This window comes from Equus przewalskii, chromosome 7 (assembly GCF_037783145.1).
Source record: "Equus przewalskii isolate Varuska chromosome 7, EquPr2, whole genome shotgun sequence".
In the NCBI taxonomy this organism is placed as follows: Eukaryota; Metazoa; Chordata; class Mammalia; order Perissodactyla; family Equidae; genus Equus; species Equus przewalskii.
The window spans coordinates 21,749,514-21,767,064 of NC_091837.1; the positions used below are offsets into that span (position 1 = coordinate 21,749,514).

The 17,551-nt window shown below is 44.1% G+C and overlaps 1 protein-coding gene and 1 long non-coding RNA gene across 2 annotated transcripts in view; one reads left to right on the forward strand and one right to left on the reverse strand.

Annotated features, from left to right (window-relative positions):
- The first annotated feature begins 221 nt into the window (after positions 1–221).
- Positions 222–2,235, forward strand: LOC103554559 (uncharacterized). The gene is made up of 3 exons (XR_545727.2): positions 222–416; positions 567–643; positions 2,090–2,235. It is a non-coding gene; the product is annotated as an uncharacterized lncRNA (long non-coding RNA).
- Positions 2,236–17,097: 14,862 nt separating this feature from the next.
- Positions 17,098–17,551, reverse strand: part of ALDH2 (aldehyde dehydrogenase 2 family member) — a 31,774-nt gene continuing 31,320 nt past the window's right edge. The window contains exon 13 of the mRNA XM_008525678.2: positions 17,098–17,508. Within this exon, the coding sequence (XP_008523900.2) occupies positions 17,476–17,508 (33 nt within the window). The 3' untranslated portion in view covers positions 17,098–17,475. The remainder of the gene's footprint in view (positions 17,509–17,551) is intronic.

Consider the following 17,551-nt stretch of genomic DNA (forward strand, 5'->3'; position numbering starts at 1 on the left):
CGCCGTGCCCCGCCTGAGCTCCGGGCCGCCCCTCCGGCCGCCCGACTCCGTGCACCCACAGCTCCACGCGCCCCTCGCTGCAGTCCGCTGGGGTTTCCGCGCCGCCCCCGAACCACGCAGGAGATTTGCAGGCGCCCGCCAGGGCCTCCCCAAGGTGCGCCACGCCCAGGACAGGCCCGCGGGGCCCTCAGCAGCGCTGGCGCCGCGCCGATGACGTAACGGGGCGGGGCCCGGCGGGGCGGGGCCATTGGAGATCGCCGCCCTACTGAGGAGCTGATTGCGAGAGTGTCCTCGCTGCGTTTTTCCTCCCCGGGCGGACGAGGAGGTTTCTGTCGCCAGAAACACCTGCGAAGAGGAGTCGGGGGTGTTGACTCGTGATAGAGAGGAGGAAACTGAGGCCCCGGGGAGGTCCTGCGGTAAGAGGACAGAATTGTGTATAATAGTAGCGCTAATAGTTATAAATACGGAGCGTTAATTTTATGTGAAGCTCTTTTCCTCCAGTAGTTCCTTTCTTTACTAGGCATTCGGCCCTGAGAGGTAAGTATGTTCTTATCTCCCGTTTACAGAGTGGGTAACTGAGGCTCAGAGAGCCCGCCTCACTTGTGCACAGCTGAGAAGCGGTCAAGGCAGAATCGGAACCCAGGTTTGTGCTCCTTACACTACACCCGCAGCTTACCTTGCGGGAGCTTTTGGCTGATCACCTCTTGGTGGTTCTTCATTCATTCACTTATTTCTTGAGCACCACTGTGTGCCAGGTCTGCTCGACACTGGGCAAACAGTAGGAACAAGACACAGTACTTGCTCGTGGATCTTACTTTCGGGAAAGGGAAGCAGAAAATAAACAGGGAAAAACACAGAGTTTGTAGATGCCAGGAAGAAAATGAACAGGATGCTGAAGTAAGAGAATAACTGGATGAGGGGATTTTTCTCTTTTAGATGATTAGGGCAGGTCTCCCAGGAGGTAACATTGAAGCTGAGACCTCTGAGGAATGAGAAGGAGTGGTCTGTTGGAAATTCGAAGAGGTTTCTGGGCATTTGGAACAGCAAGTGCAAAAATCTTAAGGTGGAAAAAGTTAAATGTGTTCCAGGAGCAGCAAGAAGATCACTGTAGCTGGAGCAGAGTGAGTAGGAGAGAGTGATAAAGGATGAGGTTGGAGAGCTGGGCCGGGGCTGTGTCATATACACCCTTAGGGGACATGGAAAGAACTTTGGATTTTATTCTAAGCCATCACTAAAGAGTGATGTGATCAAAGTTATGTTTTAAAAGATCGCTCTGCTGTACAGAGAATGAAATATGGGCAAGCAAGAGTGGATACATGGAGAGCATTTAGGAGGCTATCGAAATAATCCAGACGAGAGATTATATGGTGCTTGAACCGAAGAGGTGGCAGTAAAGATAGAGTAGATGGATTTATGATGTTTTGGAGGTAGAATTGACAGGACTTCTTGAAGGATTCAGTGTGGAAGGTGAGAATAAGAAATGAATCAAGAATAACTTCCAGGGGCTTGGCCCCATGGCCGAGTGGTTAAGTTCGTGTGCTCTGCTTCGGTGGCCCAGGGTTTCACCAATTGGGATCCTGGGCAGAGACATGGCACCACTTATCAGGCCATGCTGAGGCTGTATCCCACATGCCACAACTAGAAGGACCCACAACTAAAAATATACAACTATGTACCGGGGGCTTTGGGGAGAAAAAGGAAAAATACAATCTTAAAAATAAATAAATAAAATAACTTCGAGGTGTTTGGCTTAATTTAAGCAATTGGATAGATGATGGTGCCATTCAGTGAATCAAAGGTTGATGAGAGTGAGGGTGGGGAATCCAGAGTTCTGTTCTATCTAGGTTAATTTGAGGTTCTTGTTCAATATACCAGAGGATAAGTCAAGTGAGTAATTGGATGTATATTGCGCAGATATAGTTGTCCTCGTTGTTGGCTATATGCCTAGAGTACATCCCTCAGCCCCCTTAAAGTAGATGTGGCTCTGTGCCTATGCTCTCCCTAGTGGAAAGTGAGCAGAAGAGATGTGCATTGTTTCTTGGCTTGGCCCAGAAAATCCGTCAACAGCTGGTCTTATTTACTCTGCCAGCTGAAAGATGATGACCAGCATCTGGAGAAGGCAAGGCCTCAAGATGGAAGATTCCTGGGTGGAGGAGAACTCGGCCCCATCGACCTAATCTTACACCTAGGACTGATGTATGAGAAAAAAAAAATAAACCTACATTATTATATTGAGCTTTTACATACTTGAGTCTTTTTGTTACAGCAGTTTTGCCTGTGCTACCTCATACAAATGAGAACAGTGATCCAGCAGGGAATTTTGGAAGGAAATTTCTAAATGACGTGAATTGACATTATCCATAACAGGAAATAGAAGGTGCCTTGGATTCATTCGTTCATTCAGTAAGAATTTCTCAAGTGGCTCTCTGTGCCAGACACTGTGCTACATAATAGAATGCAGAGATGAAGAAGAGACGAGGTCCCAGTGCTCAAATACTCTGAGTCTGGCAGCTCAGCTTATTGGATCTTATCTGCATATGCTTTCCCTCTACTCAGAAACTTATCTCCCCTCCAAGCACACACACAGCCTAAGTTCTACACATTCTCCAACCACATTCTAAATACCATTTTATGAGAAAGAAGATGCCTCACCCTTGTCCCAGTCAAAATCAGATATTCCTGTCATCTCATAACTTACTTCCTGGTGCGGATCACAGCTTTTATTTATATATTCATTTGTTTTTTATTCTGTAGGGTTCTCTCCCCAACTAGACTGTAAATAATCTCCACAAGGGAAAGAATTTTATCTGTATAATTGGTCACATTCTCAACACTCAGCTCACTGCAGATGCTTAATAAATATTTGTTGAGGGGCTGGCCCGGTGGTGCAGCGGCTAAGTTCGCACATTCTGCTTGGGTGGCCCGGAGTTTGCCAGTTGGGATCCCGAGCACAGACGTGGTAGCACTTGGCAAGTCATGCTGTGCCAGGCGTCCCACCTATAAAGTAGAGGAAGATGGGCACGGATGTTAGCTCAGGGCCAGTCTTCCTCAGCAAAAAAAGAGGAAGATTGGCAGCAGGTGTTAGCTCAGGGCTAATATTCCTCAAAAAAAAAAAATCTCCTCTGCTGAATATCCAGTTTCATTGCTCGCAAGTTCTACCTTCCAAAAACACTAGGGACACAGTTCAGCCAAGTTCTTTGCCACTTTATAACGAGGATCGACTTTTCTCCATTGTCCAACATGTTCCTCATTTCCCTCTAAGACCTCATCGAAATGGACCTTGCCGTTGATATTTCTACCAACATTTTGTTCTTGATTGGTTATGTATTCTCTAAGAAAATGAAGCTTTCTCTCCAACTCTCCTCTTTTTCTTTCTGAGCCCTCACCAGAATTGCCCTTAACATTTGTATTTCTAGTATGTACCCCCAGACTCTTCCAGCCTCTACCCATTAGATAGACTGGATGTCTTACAAATAGACGTTTATTCCTCACAGTTCTGGAAGTGGGGAAGTCAAAGATCACAGTGCTGGCAGACTCAGTTCCTCGTGAGGCCCTCTTCCTGGCTTGCAGACAGCGGCCTTCTCAACGTGTCCTCACACGTGGAGAGACGGAGCTCTGGTCCCTTCTTCTTATAACGACACTAATGCCATCATGGCAGCCCCATCCTCATGACCTCATCTAAACCTAATTACCATCCAGAGGCCCCACTTCCAACTATATCACGTTGGGGGTTAGAGCTTCGTCATATGAATTTGGAGGGGACACAAACATTCAGTCTATAACATGGCCTAAAGCTAAAGTAGAAGGCATGACTGTCTAATATTTTGTTAAGATCTCAGAAGATCAAAGATGATACTTTAGAAAACTATTCAGTCATGGAAAAGATCCTTTGAAGACATTTCGGGTGTGTCTCATAGATCCTCTCAGTCAAACGTTAAGGCCTCCAGGAAGCTTAAAGTCACGCTCCGCAGCACTCCAGCAGGAGCCCAAGGCAGAGGAGACTTTTTCAGGGAGATTGCGGATATGGCGTGAACTCCAAGAAGGTTCCCAGGAAACCCACAAAGTTGTTGAAAGAGTTATATTTGGCCTCTCGGACTGAGGAGAAAGTGACAGAACAGAATAAAGAGAGGCCTTTAGACCTCCACAGTGCTAGCAGGAAGACAGCCAAGAATGCTGCTGAGCTGCAAACACGCTACTTTTTATGAAAAAGCATGACTCAGAGAGTGAAGCCGGGAGCCATGGATAATTATTCTCGGGCTTTGAGAACTACTCTAGGAGCTTCCAACATTTGCCCAGCTGGGTTTCAGCCTTCCATGGACCAGTGACTCCTTTGTGCCTCTCACTTCCCCCTTGTTGAGTAAGAGTGTCTGTTGCTGTTGAGTGTGTAGGGGACAAATCATTTGTCTCTTTATTTTCACAAGTCTTCACATTAAGAGGCTCTGTACTTGAGGAAAGGTACTTAACGAACTATACTCAGGGGATTAATCTACACCTGGACTTGATTCAGTTTTGCGATTTTGGACTTCTAGCTGATGCTTTACTGGGATGAGGGTTTTTTTTCCCCCTTAAAGATTGGCACCTGAGCTAACAACTGTTGCCAATCTTTATTTTCTTTTTTTTCTGCTTGCTTCTCCCCAAATACCCCCAGGACATAGTTATATATTTTTAGTTGTCCTTCTAGTTGTGGCATGTGGGACACAACCTCAGCGTGGCCTGACGAGTGGTGCCATGTCCACGCCCAGGATCTGAACCAGTGAAACCCTGGGCCACTGAAGTGGAGCATGCGAACTTAACCACTCGGTCACAGGCCAGCCGAGTTTTGAAGCCCTTCAGAGGGGGAGAGTGCAACTTTGCATGTGGGAAGGACACAGATCGTTGGCTGCCAGAGGACAGATTGGAGTAGATAGCCTCTAAGATGGCCCCTGGTGATACCTTTGTGTAATATCCCATACCCCTTGAAGGTGGACTGGAACCCGTGACTTGCTTTTAATTAACAGACTATAGCAGAGATAGAATATCACTTCTAGGATTAGGTTACAAAGAGACTGTGACTTCTGTCTTAGGCTCGTTCTCTCACTCTCTTGCTCACTTGCTCTGAAGGAAGCCAGCTGTGAGCTGCCCTGTGGAGTAGTCCCTGTGGCTAAGAACTGATGTCTCCAGCCAACAGCCAGGGAGGCCCTAAGGCCTGCCAGTAGCCACATGAGTGAGCTAGGAAGTGGATCATCCCCCGGTTGAGTCTTGAAGTGACTGCAGCACTGGCCAGCACCTTGATGTCATTTTGTTAGAAACCATGAGCACCCAACAAAGGCGCCCCAGATATCTGACCCACAGAAATCGTGAGATAATGATTGTGCGTTGTTTTAAGCTGCTGCATTTGTAATAATTTGTTATGTAGCCGTAGATAACGAATACAGGTGGTTAAAAAAAGGAGATGAGGCATGCAGATGAGAGGTCATGGTGGCTTGGACTAGGATGATTGTAGCAGAAATCGGGGAGAAGTGAACAGACTTGAGATGTATTTTGCAGGTGCAATCAGCAGGAGTTGGTGATGGATTGGATGTGAGGGATGAAGGGAAGGAAGTGGCGTGGATAATTCCCAGGTTATCTCAGGGCACAAGCAACCTGGTGGACAGTGGTGCATTTACTAAGATTGAGCACAGTGGAAAAAAAGGGTTAAAAGGTACTTCTAGAGGCTCAATGACTGACAAGTAGGAGTGGATGGATGAGAACATGCAGTCAACCTGTCACTGAATGTCACTTTCTCTGACACACAACTGTGCTTAATCAGCAGTTTCAGATGAGTAACACTGCTTGGCAAAAGCAATGTGATGCTGCCATAATTCAAAAAACAAAAATGGAAGTGTGTTGGCAAGGATGTGGAGAAATTGGAATCCTCATACATTCTCATCCATTTTACACTGGTGGGAGTGTAAAATGATTATGGCTGCTGTGGAAAACAGTTTGGCAGTTCCTCAGAAAGTTAAATGTATAGCCTGGGCCCATGGCTGAATGGTTAAGTTCTCACCCTCTGCTCTGGCAGCCCAGGGTTTCACAGGTTCAGATCCTGGGCACGGACCTGGCACCACTCATCAAGCCATGCTGAGGTGGTGTCCCATATGCCACAACTAGAAGGACCCACAACTAAAAAAAATATGTACAACTATGTACCGGGGGACTTTGGGGAGAAGAAGGAAAAAATAAAATCTAAAAAAAAAAAAAGTTAAATGTAGAATTACCATATGATCCAGCAATTCCATCCTAGACATATACCACCAAGAACTGAAAATAGATAGTCAAACAAATACTTGTATACAAATGTTCACAGCAGCACTATTCGCAGTAGCCACAGTTTCCACAGGTGGAAACAACCCACATGTCCATCAACAGATGAATGGGTAGACGAAATATGGTATAGCCATATAATGGAAAATTATTCAACCATAACAGGGAGTGAAACACTGATTCATGCTACAACATGGATGAACCTCGAAAATGTTATGCTAAGTGAAAGAAGTGAGACACAAAAGGCCACATATTGTATGATTCCGTTTATATGAAATGTCCAGAATAGGCAAATCCAAGAGAGAAAAAGCAGGCTAGAAGTTGCCAGGGGCTGGGTGGGGAGGGGAATTGGGAGTAACTGCTTAATGGGTAGAGAATTTCTTTTTGGGGTGATGAAAATGTCTTGGAAGTAGATTGAAGCGATAGTTGCACAACATTGTGAATGTGCTAAATGCCACTGAATTATACACTTTAAAATGGTTAATGTCAATTTTATGTTATGTGAATTTTTCCTTAGTAAGAAAAAAACTCAATATGATGCTTAAATAACCCCGTTACTCTCAAAAAGATCTTTCCTCTTTAAACTGAGTTATTTAATAGCAAATTAAAAGTCTGTTTAAAAGTTATTAACAGACCCAGGCTACTAGATGAATTTTCTAAGTGCTTAGAACAAGGGTGGCGAACTTCTTAGTCTTAAATGTTTCCTGATCTGACTTACTGGATAATCTGCTTGAGTAATTGCCAGGGAAGCCTGTCCGCTTCGTTTTCCCCTGGTGCTCAGGGTAGCTCTCATTCCGAGTGGAGCCCTTGAAGATTTGAGATGAAAAAGCGATTGAAAGCCATACAGCTGTTCTCCCCCCCCCCATTTTTTTCCTGCTAGTGAGGGTTCTTTTCCAATTTCACAAGCGTCGTGTATGTCATTATTTTTTAAAAGTTGAACAATATAGGATTTAATGCAGAAAGTGAATATCTCCTATGAGCCCACCACCAGAGGCTGCTTTGGTTAACTCTTTTCCAGTACTCTTCCCTGAAACCAAGTTTGCACTTACTTGCCTGCCGCATAGCACCTTATAACTGCAGCCGGCTCTTGGGGAAACCCAGCTATCTCCTTTCCAAAAACTCCGCGGAACCCAAGCTGTACTCCATGATAGGAACTGACGCCTTTATAGTAACTTTCACTTCCTTTATCTCGTTAACCTCCTCACAGCACCCGGAGGTGGGCGCTGTGATTATCATCATCCCCATTTTACAGACGAGGAAACGAGACTAAGGTTAATTAGACTTTATCAATTTTCGGTAATTCATCCAAAAATATTTATTGAGGACCTCTGTGTGCCCAGCCATGGCTGGATTATTCAGCTGGTTAAGTGGCAGTTAATCCTAGAATGGAGGACAGACCCTGTTCTCTTGCCACTGCCCACTTTCCCTCCTGGGTACCACCTGACATAGCTGAGGTGAGGGTTGCTGCAGTGTGCTACTCCACCTTCCTCTGGAGTCGCCTCACCTCCTCAGGACAAGAATAAAATCAGGGGCCGGCCGGGTGGCGCAGCGGTTGAGTTCGCACATTCTGCATCGGCAGCCGAGGGTTCGCCGGTTCCGATCACAGGTGCGGACATGGCACCGCCTGGCACGCCATGCTGTGGTAGACGTCCCACATATAAAGTAGAGGAGGATGAGCACGGATGTTAGCTGAGGGCCAGTCCTCCTCAGCAAAAAGAAGAGGATTGGCAGCAGTTAGCTCAGGGCTAATCTTCCTCAAAAAAAAAAAAGGAATAAAATCAGTTGCTCTTAAGGTCTGGCACCGCCTCTTCTAGTGTAGCACTTCCAAAACCTTAATGTGCACACAGATTCAAATGCAGAGTCGGGTTTACTGGGTCTGAGCTGGGCTCTGAGTTTCTGCATTTATAACAAGTGCCCAGGTGATGTCGATGCTGTTGGACCCTGACCCTTCCTTTGACTAGCAAGGTTTTCAAGCTCCCACAGTCACCCTCTTCAACCTTGAGAGTCCGTTTTCCATGCCTCCATGTCCCAGGCCCACGTTACTTGAGTTTAGAGTAGTGCAGTCCTTCAGTAATGCCCCAGTATGGTTTTTTGGGTGAGCCCAGTACAGTTTCTTCCATACCACTTCAGGCCGTTGTAACACATTCGTTGGGTGCCTACTCTGGGGACACAGAGCTGGTCTCTACCATCCAAGGCTTCTCGCTCTGAGGAAGGAAGTGGATCGAATACAGCATAACATAGCAATATGTACAAGTGTGTAGTAGGTAGGAAGGTAGTTCAAAGGAGGAGGCGAGGCACTTGGGGCCGGAGGTGGGATACCCAGCGTCCTAAAGGAAACAAGCTATGAGTACCATTCCAGAGGAGATGTGGGGTAGGGACCAGCCCTGGTGATAGAAGACATTGTAATGAGTAAAAGGAGCAGCATGTTTACTGTAGCAAGCAGAGTGAACGAGAAGCTCTAGGATGCAGTGCTCGAAAGAATAGTGGGGTTATCAGATCCACAGGATAGCTGGCGCTCCCTGCAGTCAAGCTCTGCTCAGGCTCGGACAAGTCCTGGAATCCCTCAGGGCAGTCACAGGCTCTGGTGAACGTCATCAGTCAGAACACAGATGCTTTGCTCATTTTTATGGAAGTAATAGATGTCCAGAGGCCCACTAATCCTCACACTCCAGGGGGACTCCACCTCCAGGTTACATGAAAGTTCCAGTAACGAACTGGAAATCAGCATCAAGACCTACTGGAACACTGGTTTTCTGTTGTGGTAGTGTGTCGTCTTTTTTTAACTATGATTTTTCAAAGTGACAATCTCCCTATTGCGTTTGCTGGTTATAAAAGTAATATAACCTGAACATCCATTAATGGGGGTTGGTTCAATAGCTTATGATATATTTAGACATTGAGTAACAGTGTAGCCATTGAAAGGAACGAGAGAGGCCTATTATATGCACTGAAATGAAAGATGCTCCTAGTAGAACAGGTGAAAAAAAGGAAGTTACTAAAGATTCTGGATAAAAGCCATGCTTCTCGTTGTAATTAATAATTAATGAACGATGGTATGAAAGAGAACTCGAAGGCTTATTATTGACACAGAACTTAGTGTTCTTCAGATGTTTTTATATGCGCTTGTCAATGTGTGTGGTTGTTGTATGTGACATAGTCAAGTATGTGCAGACTAGCAGGAACTACAATTGTTTGTGGCAGGAAAATTATTTATCATTTACAACCACCGCTGTTCCCCGAGAAGGGTCCTGGATTTGCTGATAAGGTAGGGGTGGGTGAGAGGGCGCAGATCGTACCCAGCTGGTTTGCTGTGCGTTAGGGAAGGATGGCGCAGGGGAGTGGAGGGAGAGAGGAGGAGGAGGGCTGTGGAGGGAGGGGAACAAGGAACAGGAAACTCCTGGGCTAGGGAAGGGGGTGCTCTTGAGGAGAGGAGAGGTGGGAAAGGACAGGAGTGATAGGCTGAGCCCCAGGTGATGTGTCACTCCCCCTTGACCCTCCGGAACTCTGCAGTAAGGTTTGCTCTGGTGAGGATTTAAAATTCTGCGTCCTGTTTCAAGGTTAGCACTGGGCAATAGCAGAAGCTGGGCACGGTCACATCTGAGTTTCCGTTATGTGACTTTTTCTTTCTTTTTAGAAGTCTAAGCCAAGAGAAGTGAAAACACGTCCATGCAAAAACTTGTATGTGAATGTTCTTAGCAGCATGATTCATAATAGCCAAAAAGTGAAAACAACAGATGAATGGTAAAACGACATGTGATACGTCCACATAGGGATATGGTATTCGGCAATAAAAAGGAGTGAAGTGCTGATCCATGCTACACCATGCATGAAGCTTGAAAACCTTACACTAAATGAAAGAAGCCAGACACAAAAGTTCACATACTGTATGACTCCATCTATGTGCAATGTCCAGAATAGGCAAATCTCTAGAGAGAAAGTAAATTAGTAATTGCTGAGGGCTGGGGTGGGGGGAGTGGGTGGGATTAGTGGATGACAGCCAAGGAGTATGGGTTTCTTTTTAGAGCAATGAAAATGTTCTAAAATCTATTGTGGTGATAGATGCACAATTCTGTGAACATACCAAAAAAAATTGAATTGTACATTTTAAATGGTTGAATAGTATGGTGGGTGAATTCTATCTCAATAAAGCTGTTTTAATAAGGAAAGGGAGGGAGGGAAGGAAGAAAAAAATTGGGAGCCAACTGTCGTTTCTTGTGATAAACCAGTGTCCCTCAAACTTTAACACACACGCCAACCCCTGAGGACCTTTTTAAAATCCAGATTCTGATTCATTAGGTGTGGGGTAGAACCTAGGATTCTGCATTGCGAAGAAGCTGTCCGGTGATTCAGATGCTGCCAGTTGGTCCTGGACCACACTGATGAGTGAGTGTAGGCACCTCCAGAGTGCCCATCACCCAACAGCCCCTGCTTAGGGGATGGGCCTATCTACAAGTGAGTGCCATGTGACCCCATCTTCCAGCCACTGCTGACTCGCTCAGGAACGGACATCTGACCCAAGCTAGGCCTCCCATCGGAGGCTCCTGGGAATTGAGACTGGCACATTAAGCCAGTTGTGGGTTGTGTTGTCCAGGCTGAGGCAGTTAAAGTGGTGAAAGCCAGTCTGCAGAGAGAAGGCTGTGGAGAGAAGCAGAGTTCCTGTCTCTCACTGTACTTCCTGTCCCACATCCTTCCCCAAACATCTCTCTTCTGCTTGACACTCAAAGTGATGTGTCATCCCTCTGAATACCTCCGAGTGGTCACTGGTTTTCTTAACGGACATTTAAGTTGTTTGAAGTTTCCTGCTATTGCAAGTAGTGCTCTTGCCTAACATGCTTTGCACACTTGTCCAATTGTTTTCTTCAGTGAGTTTTTAGCAGTGGATTCCTACCAGAAAGGTCATACGCAATTATATTCTTTTATAGTGTGAGAGCATGCACTGGTTTTACCACCTAAATTTTTGTGCCTTACATATATCATAGTACAATGTGACAGTCTCTGAATAGAAGTTCTAGCTTTTGCTGAACTTAGCTCACATCCTTCAGCCTCTCAGGGTTGGACGGGACCCTAGCAATCATCAAGGCCAACCCTGTGCTCACAGTGCAGCTCTGCGTTTCCACAGCATCCCTGCTGGCGCTCTGCAGGCCCGCTGGAACACTTCCCGTCACCTGGCCTGAACCCTCCCACGCACAGGGCTGCCCATTGCTTGCTTGCTTCCCTCATTGTTTGCTGGCTGGCTCAGGCCTCTCCTTTGGGAGCCACAGAAACATCATCCCTCTCCTGGGACAGCTTCTCAGATGTCTTACTTGGTAACCTTTTAAAAAGTTGTTTTCTTATTGTGGTAGAAAATGTATGACAAAATTTACCATCTCAACCGTTTCTAAGTGTATAGTTCAGTCGCTTTAAAATATATTCACATTATTGTACAATCTCCAGAACTTCTCATCTTGTAAAACTGAAACTCTGTACCCACTAAACAGCAACTTCACTTGGTAGCCTTTTGAAGCCCAGATGGAAATTGGGATTCTGAAAAGACACATTTGATAACTGTAGTTCTAACTTTCCAGCTAAGACAAGAAACAGAGATTACCTCAGATTTACCAATACGTGACGTTTTGATGTAGCTTTAAAAATAAACCGTTATTCTTATCATTATTACCGTTATTATTATTATTGTCGTGATCATCATTACAATTGGCAGGTGATATACAGAACTGATATCCTTACTCCCACCCCTGGCAATGGGATTGGAGAGCGGGGTCAGGAGAGGCAGAAGTGCGTGATCAGATGCTGTCTTCATCCGTGCGGACTGCTGTAACAAAATGCCATAAGCTCGGTGGTTTATCAATAACAAATTTATTTCTCCCAGTTCTGGACGATGGAAGTCTGAGATCAGAGTGCCAGCATGGTTGAGTGAGGGCCCTCTTCCTGGCCTATGGCAAGTGTGTGAGAGTCTCCGAGGAGGCAGAGTAGGACCAGGAGATGTCACCTGCTTCCCCCAAGATAATCCTGTCTCTCAACACAAGTATCCTATCAATGTGGATCAAATTAAAGTTCCCGAATTTGGTAACTGAACCGTGGTAATGTAGGAGAATATCCAAAGTAAAGGTTCACATGCAGCACAGTACTAGGAGGCCATGGCATGACGCCTGCAGCCTTCATAGGTGGCCCAGCAAAAAAGAAAACGTGTCTAGGGGGCAAGAAGGGGAGCAAGGACCGCGAGAGCAAATGAGGAAACGTGAAAAATGGATGAATCTGGGTAGAGTATATGAGAGATTGTTGTACTATCTTAAAACTTCTGTAAATTTGAAATAATTTCAAAATAAAAAGTAAAAAGCAAACACAAATTTTTCTGAAGGGAGTTTTGATCCCTGTCATATTAAGGAGATGAGGGTTTCCTCCATGTGGAAGGATCAAAGAACGACCTAATGTACTTTTTTCTAGAGCATTGGTTCTCAAAGTGTGGCCTCCAGATCAGCAGCATCAGCGTCACCTGGCGTTTAGTAGGTGCAAAATAAATATTTCTCCTTAGGGCCACAAAATTGGGAGCCAGATTTATATTTCACTGATTTTTTTTTTTAGGGTTGGCACCTGAGCTAACAACTGTTGCCAATCTTTTTTTTTTTCTTTCTGCTTTTTCTCCCCAAATCCCCCCAGTACACAGTTGTATATTTTAGTTGTGGGTCCTTCTAGTTGTGGCATGTGGGATGCTGTCTCAGCGTGGCCTGAGGAGTGGTGCCATGTCCGCGCCCAGGATCCAAACCAGCGAAACCCTGGGCCGCCGAAGCGGAGTGTGGGAACTTAACCACTTGGCCACGGGGCCGGCCCCTGAAATTTTTTTTACCATGTGTACTTACTTCCTTTTCAAAAAAGGTTAATAAAATCAATGTAAATAAATAAATATCGGTTCCCTTTTACCTTTCACAAAGTAGCTGAGTGAGAGCTGGAAATGACTGTAGGGATCTTAAGGAAATGAGGGCCCAGAGGTTACACAGCTTGCACAAGTTACCCCAAACAGCTCTGTGACCCTGGTTGCTTTATTTTTTTATCTGCCATAAATAGAAGGCATTATAACAATGATAAAAGTAAAACAATGTTACTAAATTTAAAATAATGAAATACAATCTACTTTCCAACTCTATGGATTTGCCTATTCTGGACATTTCATGTATATGGAATCATACAATATGTGACTTTTGTGCTGGCTTCTTTCACTTAGCATGTTTTTGAGGTTCATCTATGCTATAGTATGTATCAGGGCTTCATTCCTTTTTATGGTTGAATAATATTCCATTATGTGTATAACGACTTTTTTTTTCATTTTGTTTATCCATTCATCCATTGATGGACATTTGGGTTGTTTCCACCTTGTGGCTATTGTGAATAGTACTGCTGTGAACACTTGTATACAAGTGTTTGTTGGAATCTCTGTTTTTAATGATTTCGGGTACATGACCCTGGCCTCTTGATTCCCTCATTGCTTTGCCTGCCAGCTGTTGCAGGTGTACAGTCGTGTTGTGTACAACACGATCTTTGAAAGACACCAGCAGGTAGGTCTATCCACCTGCTCTCCGAGAGGATAGCGCTGTAGTTGTACATTTTGTCCACAAGGTGGTGCCTACACTCAGAAAATGCCTCCTCAGCCAGGTTCTTCAGGCTGCTTGAAGTTCCTTGTGTCCTCATTCAGCCAGGGGCTGCCCATTTCCTCTTGGGCACTCAGCGAGGCTGAAGGCAGAAGCAGCAGTTTACACCCAATACTCCTGTGACTGACCCACATCCAAATACCCGGAGAGATTAGGTTGTTCATAACCTGAGAACTTTGTTTTTGCTTCAGGCAGCTACTTAAGGTTCTCACTGGTTCCTGGCACTAAAAGCACAGAGATTAACAAGTGTCTAGGATGTCAAAGTCTACATTATAGACCTTTCTTCATAGCTAGCATTTCCTCTGTTATTCATCAGTGTAAAGAGCGGATTCTCTTACAATTACAGTGAGTCTGATTCACAGGGCTCAGAGGCGGGAAACATTACATTTCTCTGTTTTTTCCAATTTGCCCCAAATGGGTTCTTGGCAACACTTTGTGGAGCACTATAGGGATCCCACCAGTGACAGGGATATCCTGTTACTGCCGACTGGTCATAAAATCCTAGTCTTCTCATTGAGGGACACTTATTTCAGTGTGAACAGTTGTATAATGATTAGATTTACTCCTATCTAATATCTAATCTAAATGATTAGATTTACTTGTATTTCATCATTTTAAATTTAGTAACATTGTTTTACTTTTATCATTGTTATAATGCCTTCTATTTATGTCAGATAAATGCTATTGTTTAATGTATGGCAAAGTTTTTAAAAATTTGTCTAAATAAGAGTTGATTTAAAGAAAAAAGTAAATGATAGTACAGGTATGTGCATGTATGACAAAAATTGTGTAGCGCTATTCAAATAAGTCAGATTAGTCTTTAGTGGAGTAGGGATCGTTTATCAAACATGGCTGAGCCTGAGGGAAATAAGGCCAGGGGTCAACCAGTGAGCTTTATCACTCCCTGACAGTATCCGCAAAAATTATACAGAAGGCATGTTTTTCTTCTTAGGAAAGGATAAAGGAATTTGTGACCCAAAAATGATCACAAACTATTACTGCGATTCAACTCTTTTTGCTCCAATTCTGCTGTTCCCCAAGGAATCTTTTGATTCCCAATTTACTAACACTAATTACTGATTCACCAGGTGCCTTGACTAAAGGATGGCAGTTTTCCGGATAGGAGGTTCAAAAGATCTGGTTACTTGGAAATACAGACCTCACTTAAAGTGAGCAAATTGACGTCTGGTTCCCAAATTAAGCTCTTATGAAATTGGTTCAGCATGAGTGTGTCTCATTTGGTCTGACCACTTTTTTTTTTTTCCTTTTTATTAAGATTATGATATAATAATGAGCTGGGACAATTATTTAACTTATTTAATTTATATCTATCATTCATCCCATTTTTCCTAGAACAGTACAAGTTTTTTTTTAAATTGTTTGGCTAATACTCTATCCAATTACTTTTTTTTATTAAGATTATGATAGTTAACAACCTTGTGAAATTACTGTTATACATTATTGTTAGTCATGTTGTAGGTGCACCACTTCACCCTTTGTGCCCTCCCCCCACCCCCGCTTTCCCCTGGTAACCACCGATCAGTTCTCTTTGTCTATATGTTAACTACCACCTATGAGTGGAGTCATACAGAGTTCGTCTTTCTCTATCTGGCATATTTCACTTACCATAATACCCTCAAGGTCCATCCATGTTGTTGTGACTGGGACGATTTTGTTCTTTTTTATGGCTGAGTAGTATTCCATTGTATATATATACCATATCTTTATCCAATCATCAGTTGATGGGCACTTAGGTTGCTTCCATGTCTTGGCTATTGTAAATAATGCTACGATGAACATAGGGGTGCATGGGACTTTTGGAATTGCTGATTTCAAGTTCTTTGGATAGATACCCAGTAGTGGGATGGCTGGGTCGTAAGGTATTTCTATTTTTAATTTTTTGAGAAATCTCCATACTGTTTTCCCTAGTGGCTGCACCAGTTTGCATTCCCACCAACAGTGTATGAGGGTTCCTTTTTCTCCACAACCTCTCCAACATTTGTCACTTTTTGTTTTGGATATTTTTGCCATTCTAACAGGTATAAGGTGATATCTTAGTGTAGTTTTGATTTGCATTTCCCTGATGATTAGTGACGATGAGCATCTTTTCATGTGTCTATTGGCCATCCGTATATCTTCTTTGGAGAAATGTCTGTTCATGTCCCCTGCCCATTTTTTGATCAGGTCTGACCACGTTGTTTTAATTTATTTTTACTGAGGTAATATTGGTTTATAACATTATATAAATTTCAGGTGTACATCATTATATATTTTTATTTCTGTGTAGATTACATCATGTTCACCACCCAAAGACTAATTACAACCCGTCACCACACACATGTGCCTAATCACCCCTTCCGCCTTCCTCCCTCCCCTCTTCCCCTCTGGTAGCCACCAATCCAATCTGTCTCTGTGTGTTTGTTATTTTTATATTCTATTTATGAGTGAGATCATACAGTATTTGACTTTCTCCCTTTGACTTATTTCGCTTAGCATAATACTCTCAAAGTCCATCCGTGTTGTCACAAATGACAAGATTTCATCTTTTTTTTTTTGAGGAAGATTAGCCCTGAGCTAACTACTGCCAATCCTCCTCTTTTCACTGAGGAAGACTCGCCCTGAGCTAACATCCATCCCCATCTTCCTCTACTTTATACGTGGGACACCTACGACAGTATGGCTTGCCAAATGGTGCCATATCTGCACCCAGGATCTGAACTGGCGAACCCTTGGCCGCCAAGCAGCGGAACGTGCGAACTTAACTGCTGCGCCACCGGGCCGGCCCCCAAGATTTCATCTTTTCTTATGGCTGAGCAGTATTCCATTGTGTATATATCCACATCTTTATCCGTTCGTGATCTGACCAAGTTTTTGAACTTAAAATACTGAGGCAAGTATATCTTTCCCAGTTTACCTCCCCCTCTCTGAGGACGGGGCTGGGGGGGTCTTGCTTAAGTGTCATCTCTAGTGCCTAGTAAGGGCCTAGCACAGGGCCTGCCACAGGTGGACAGACCACAGAGATCTGTTAACTACACGCAGGAAACAAAGGCTATTTTACCCACAGTAGGGGACGGGCGGGAGTTGTACATAACATGACATTCGCACAGAGGAGTTGACATACCTGTTGGCAGTGTTTCCTTGGGTTATCGAGATGGAAGAAGAGTTACCCAAAAAGTGAAGAGCAGCATTGTTTTTAATGAGCTTTAGTCCAGAATACAAAGCAAGGTGCTAGCTATTGCCTCAATATTAATACAATTTTAAACAATGGCTTTTTCTTCCCCCATAAAGGCAAGTTACAGAAGTGTATCAGATGGACAGGATGAGACATTCATTGAATCTATTTTTGAAAAATCACCCTGAAGGCTAGTAGCACTCCTGACCTCAAACCCACCCTATTTATTGATTCAAATTCTGGGACTTTCTTGATCCGAGAGATTTTGTGGGAGAATTTCTCTTTTGAGACTTTTAGCATGCAAGCGTCCTTTTTCTTGGTTTTGTTGCTCATCTCATTGAACTTTTGTCACTGGGTGAGTAAGGAAGCCGGCGTGGTTCTTTATGAGTTCTTCTGAGGAACTTTGATTGTGACCTGGAAGAGAGTACAGAGAAGGTGTTAAATCTGCATGTTTCCC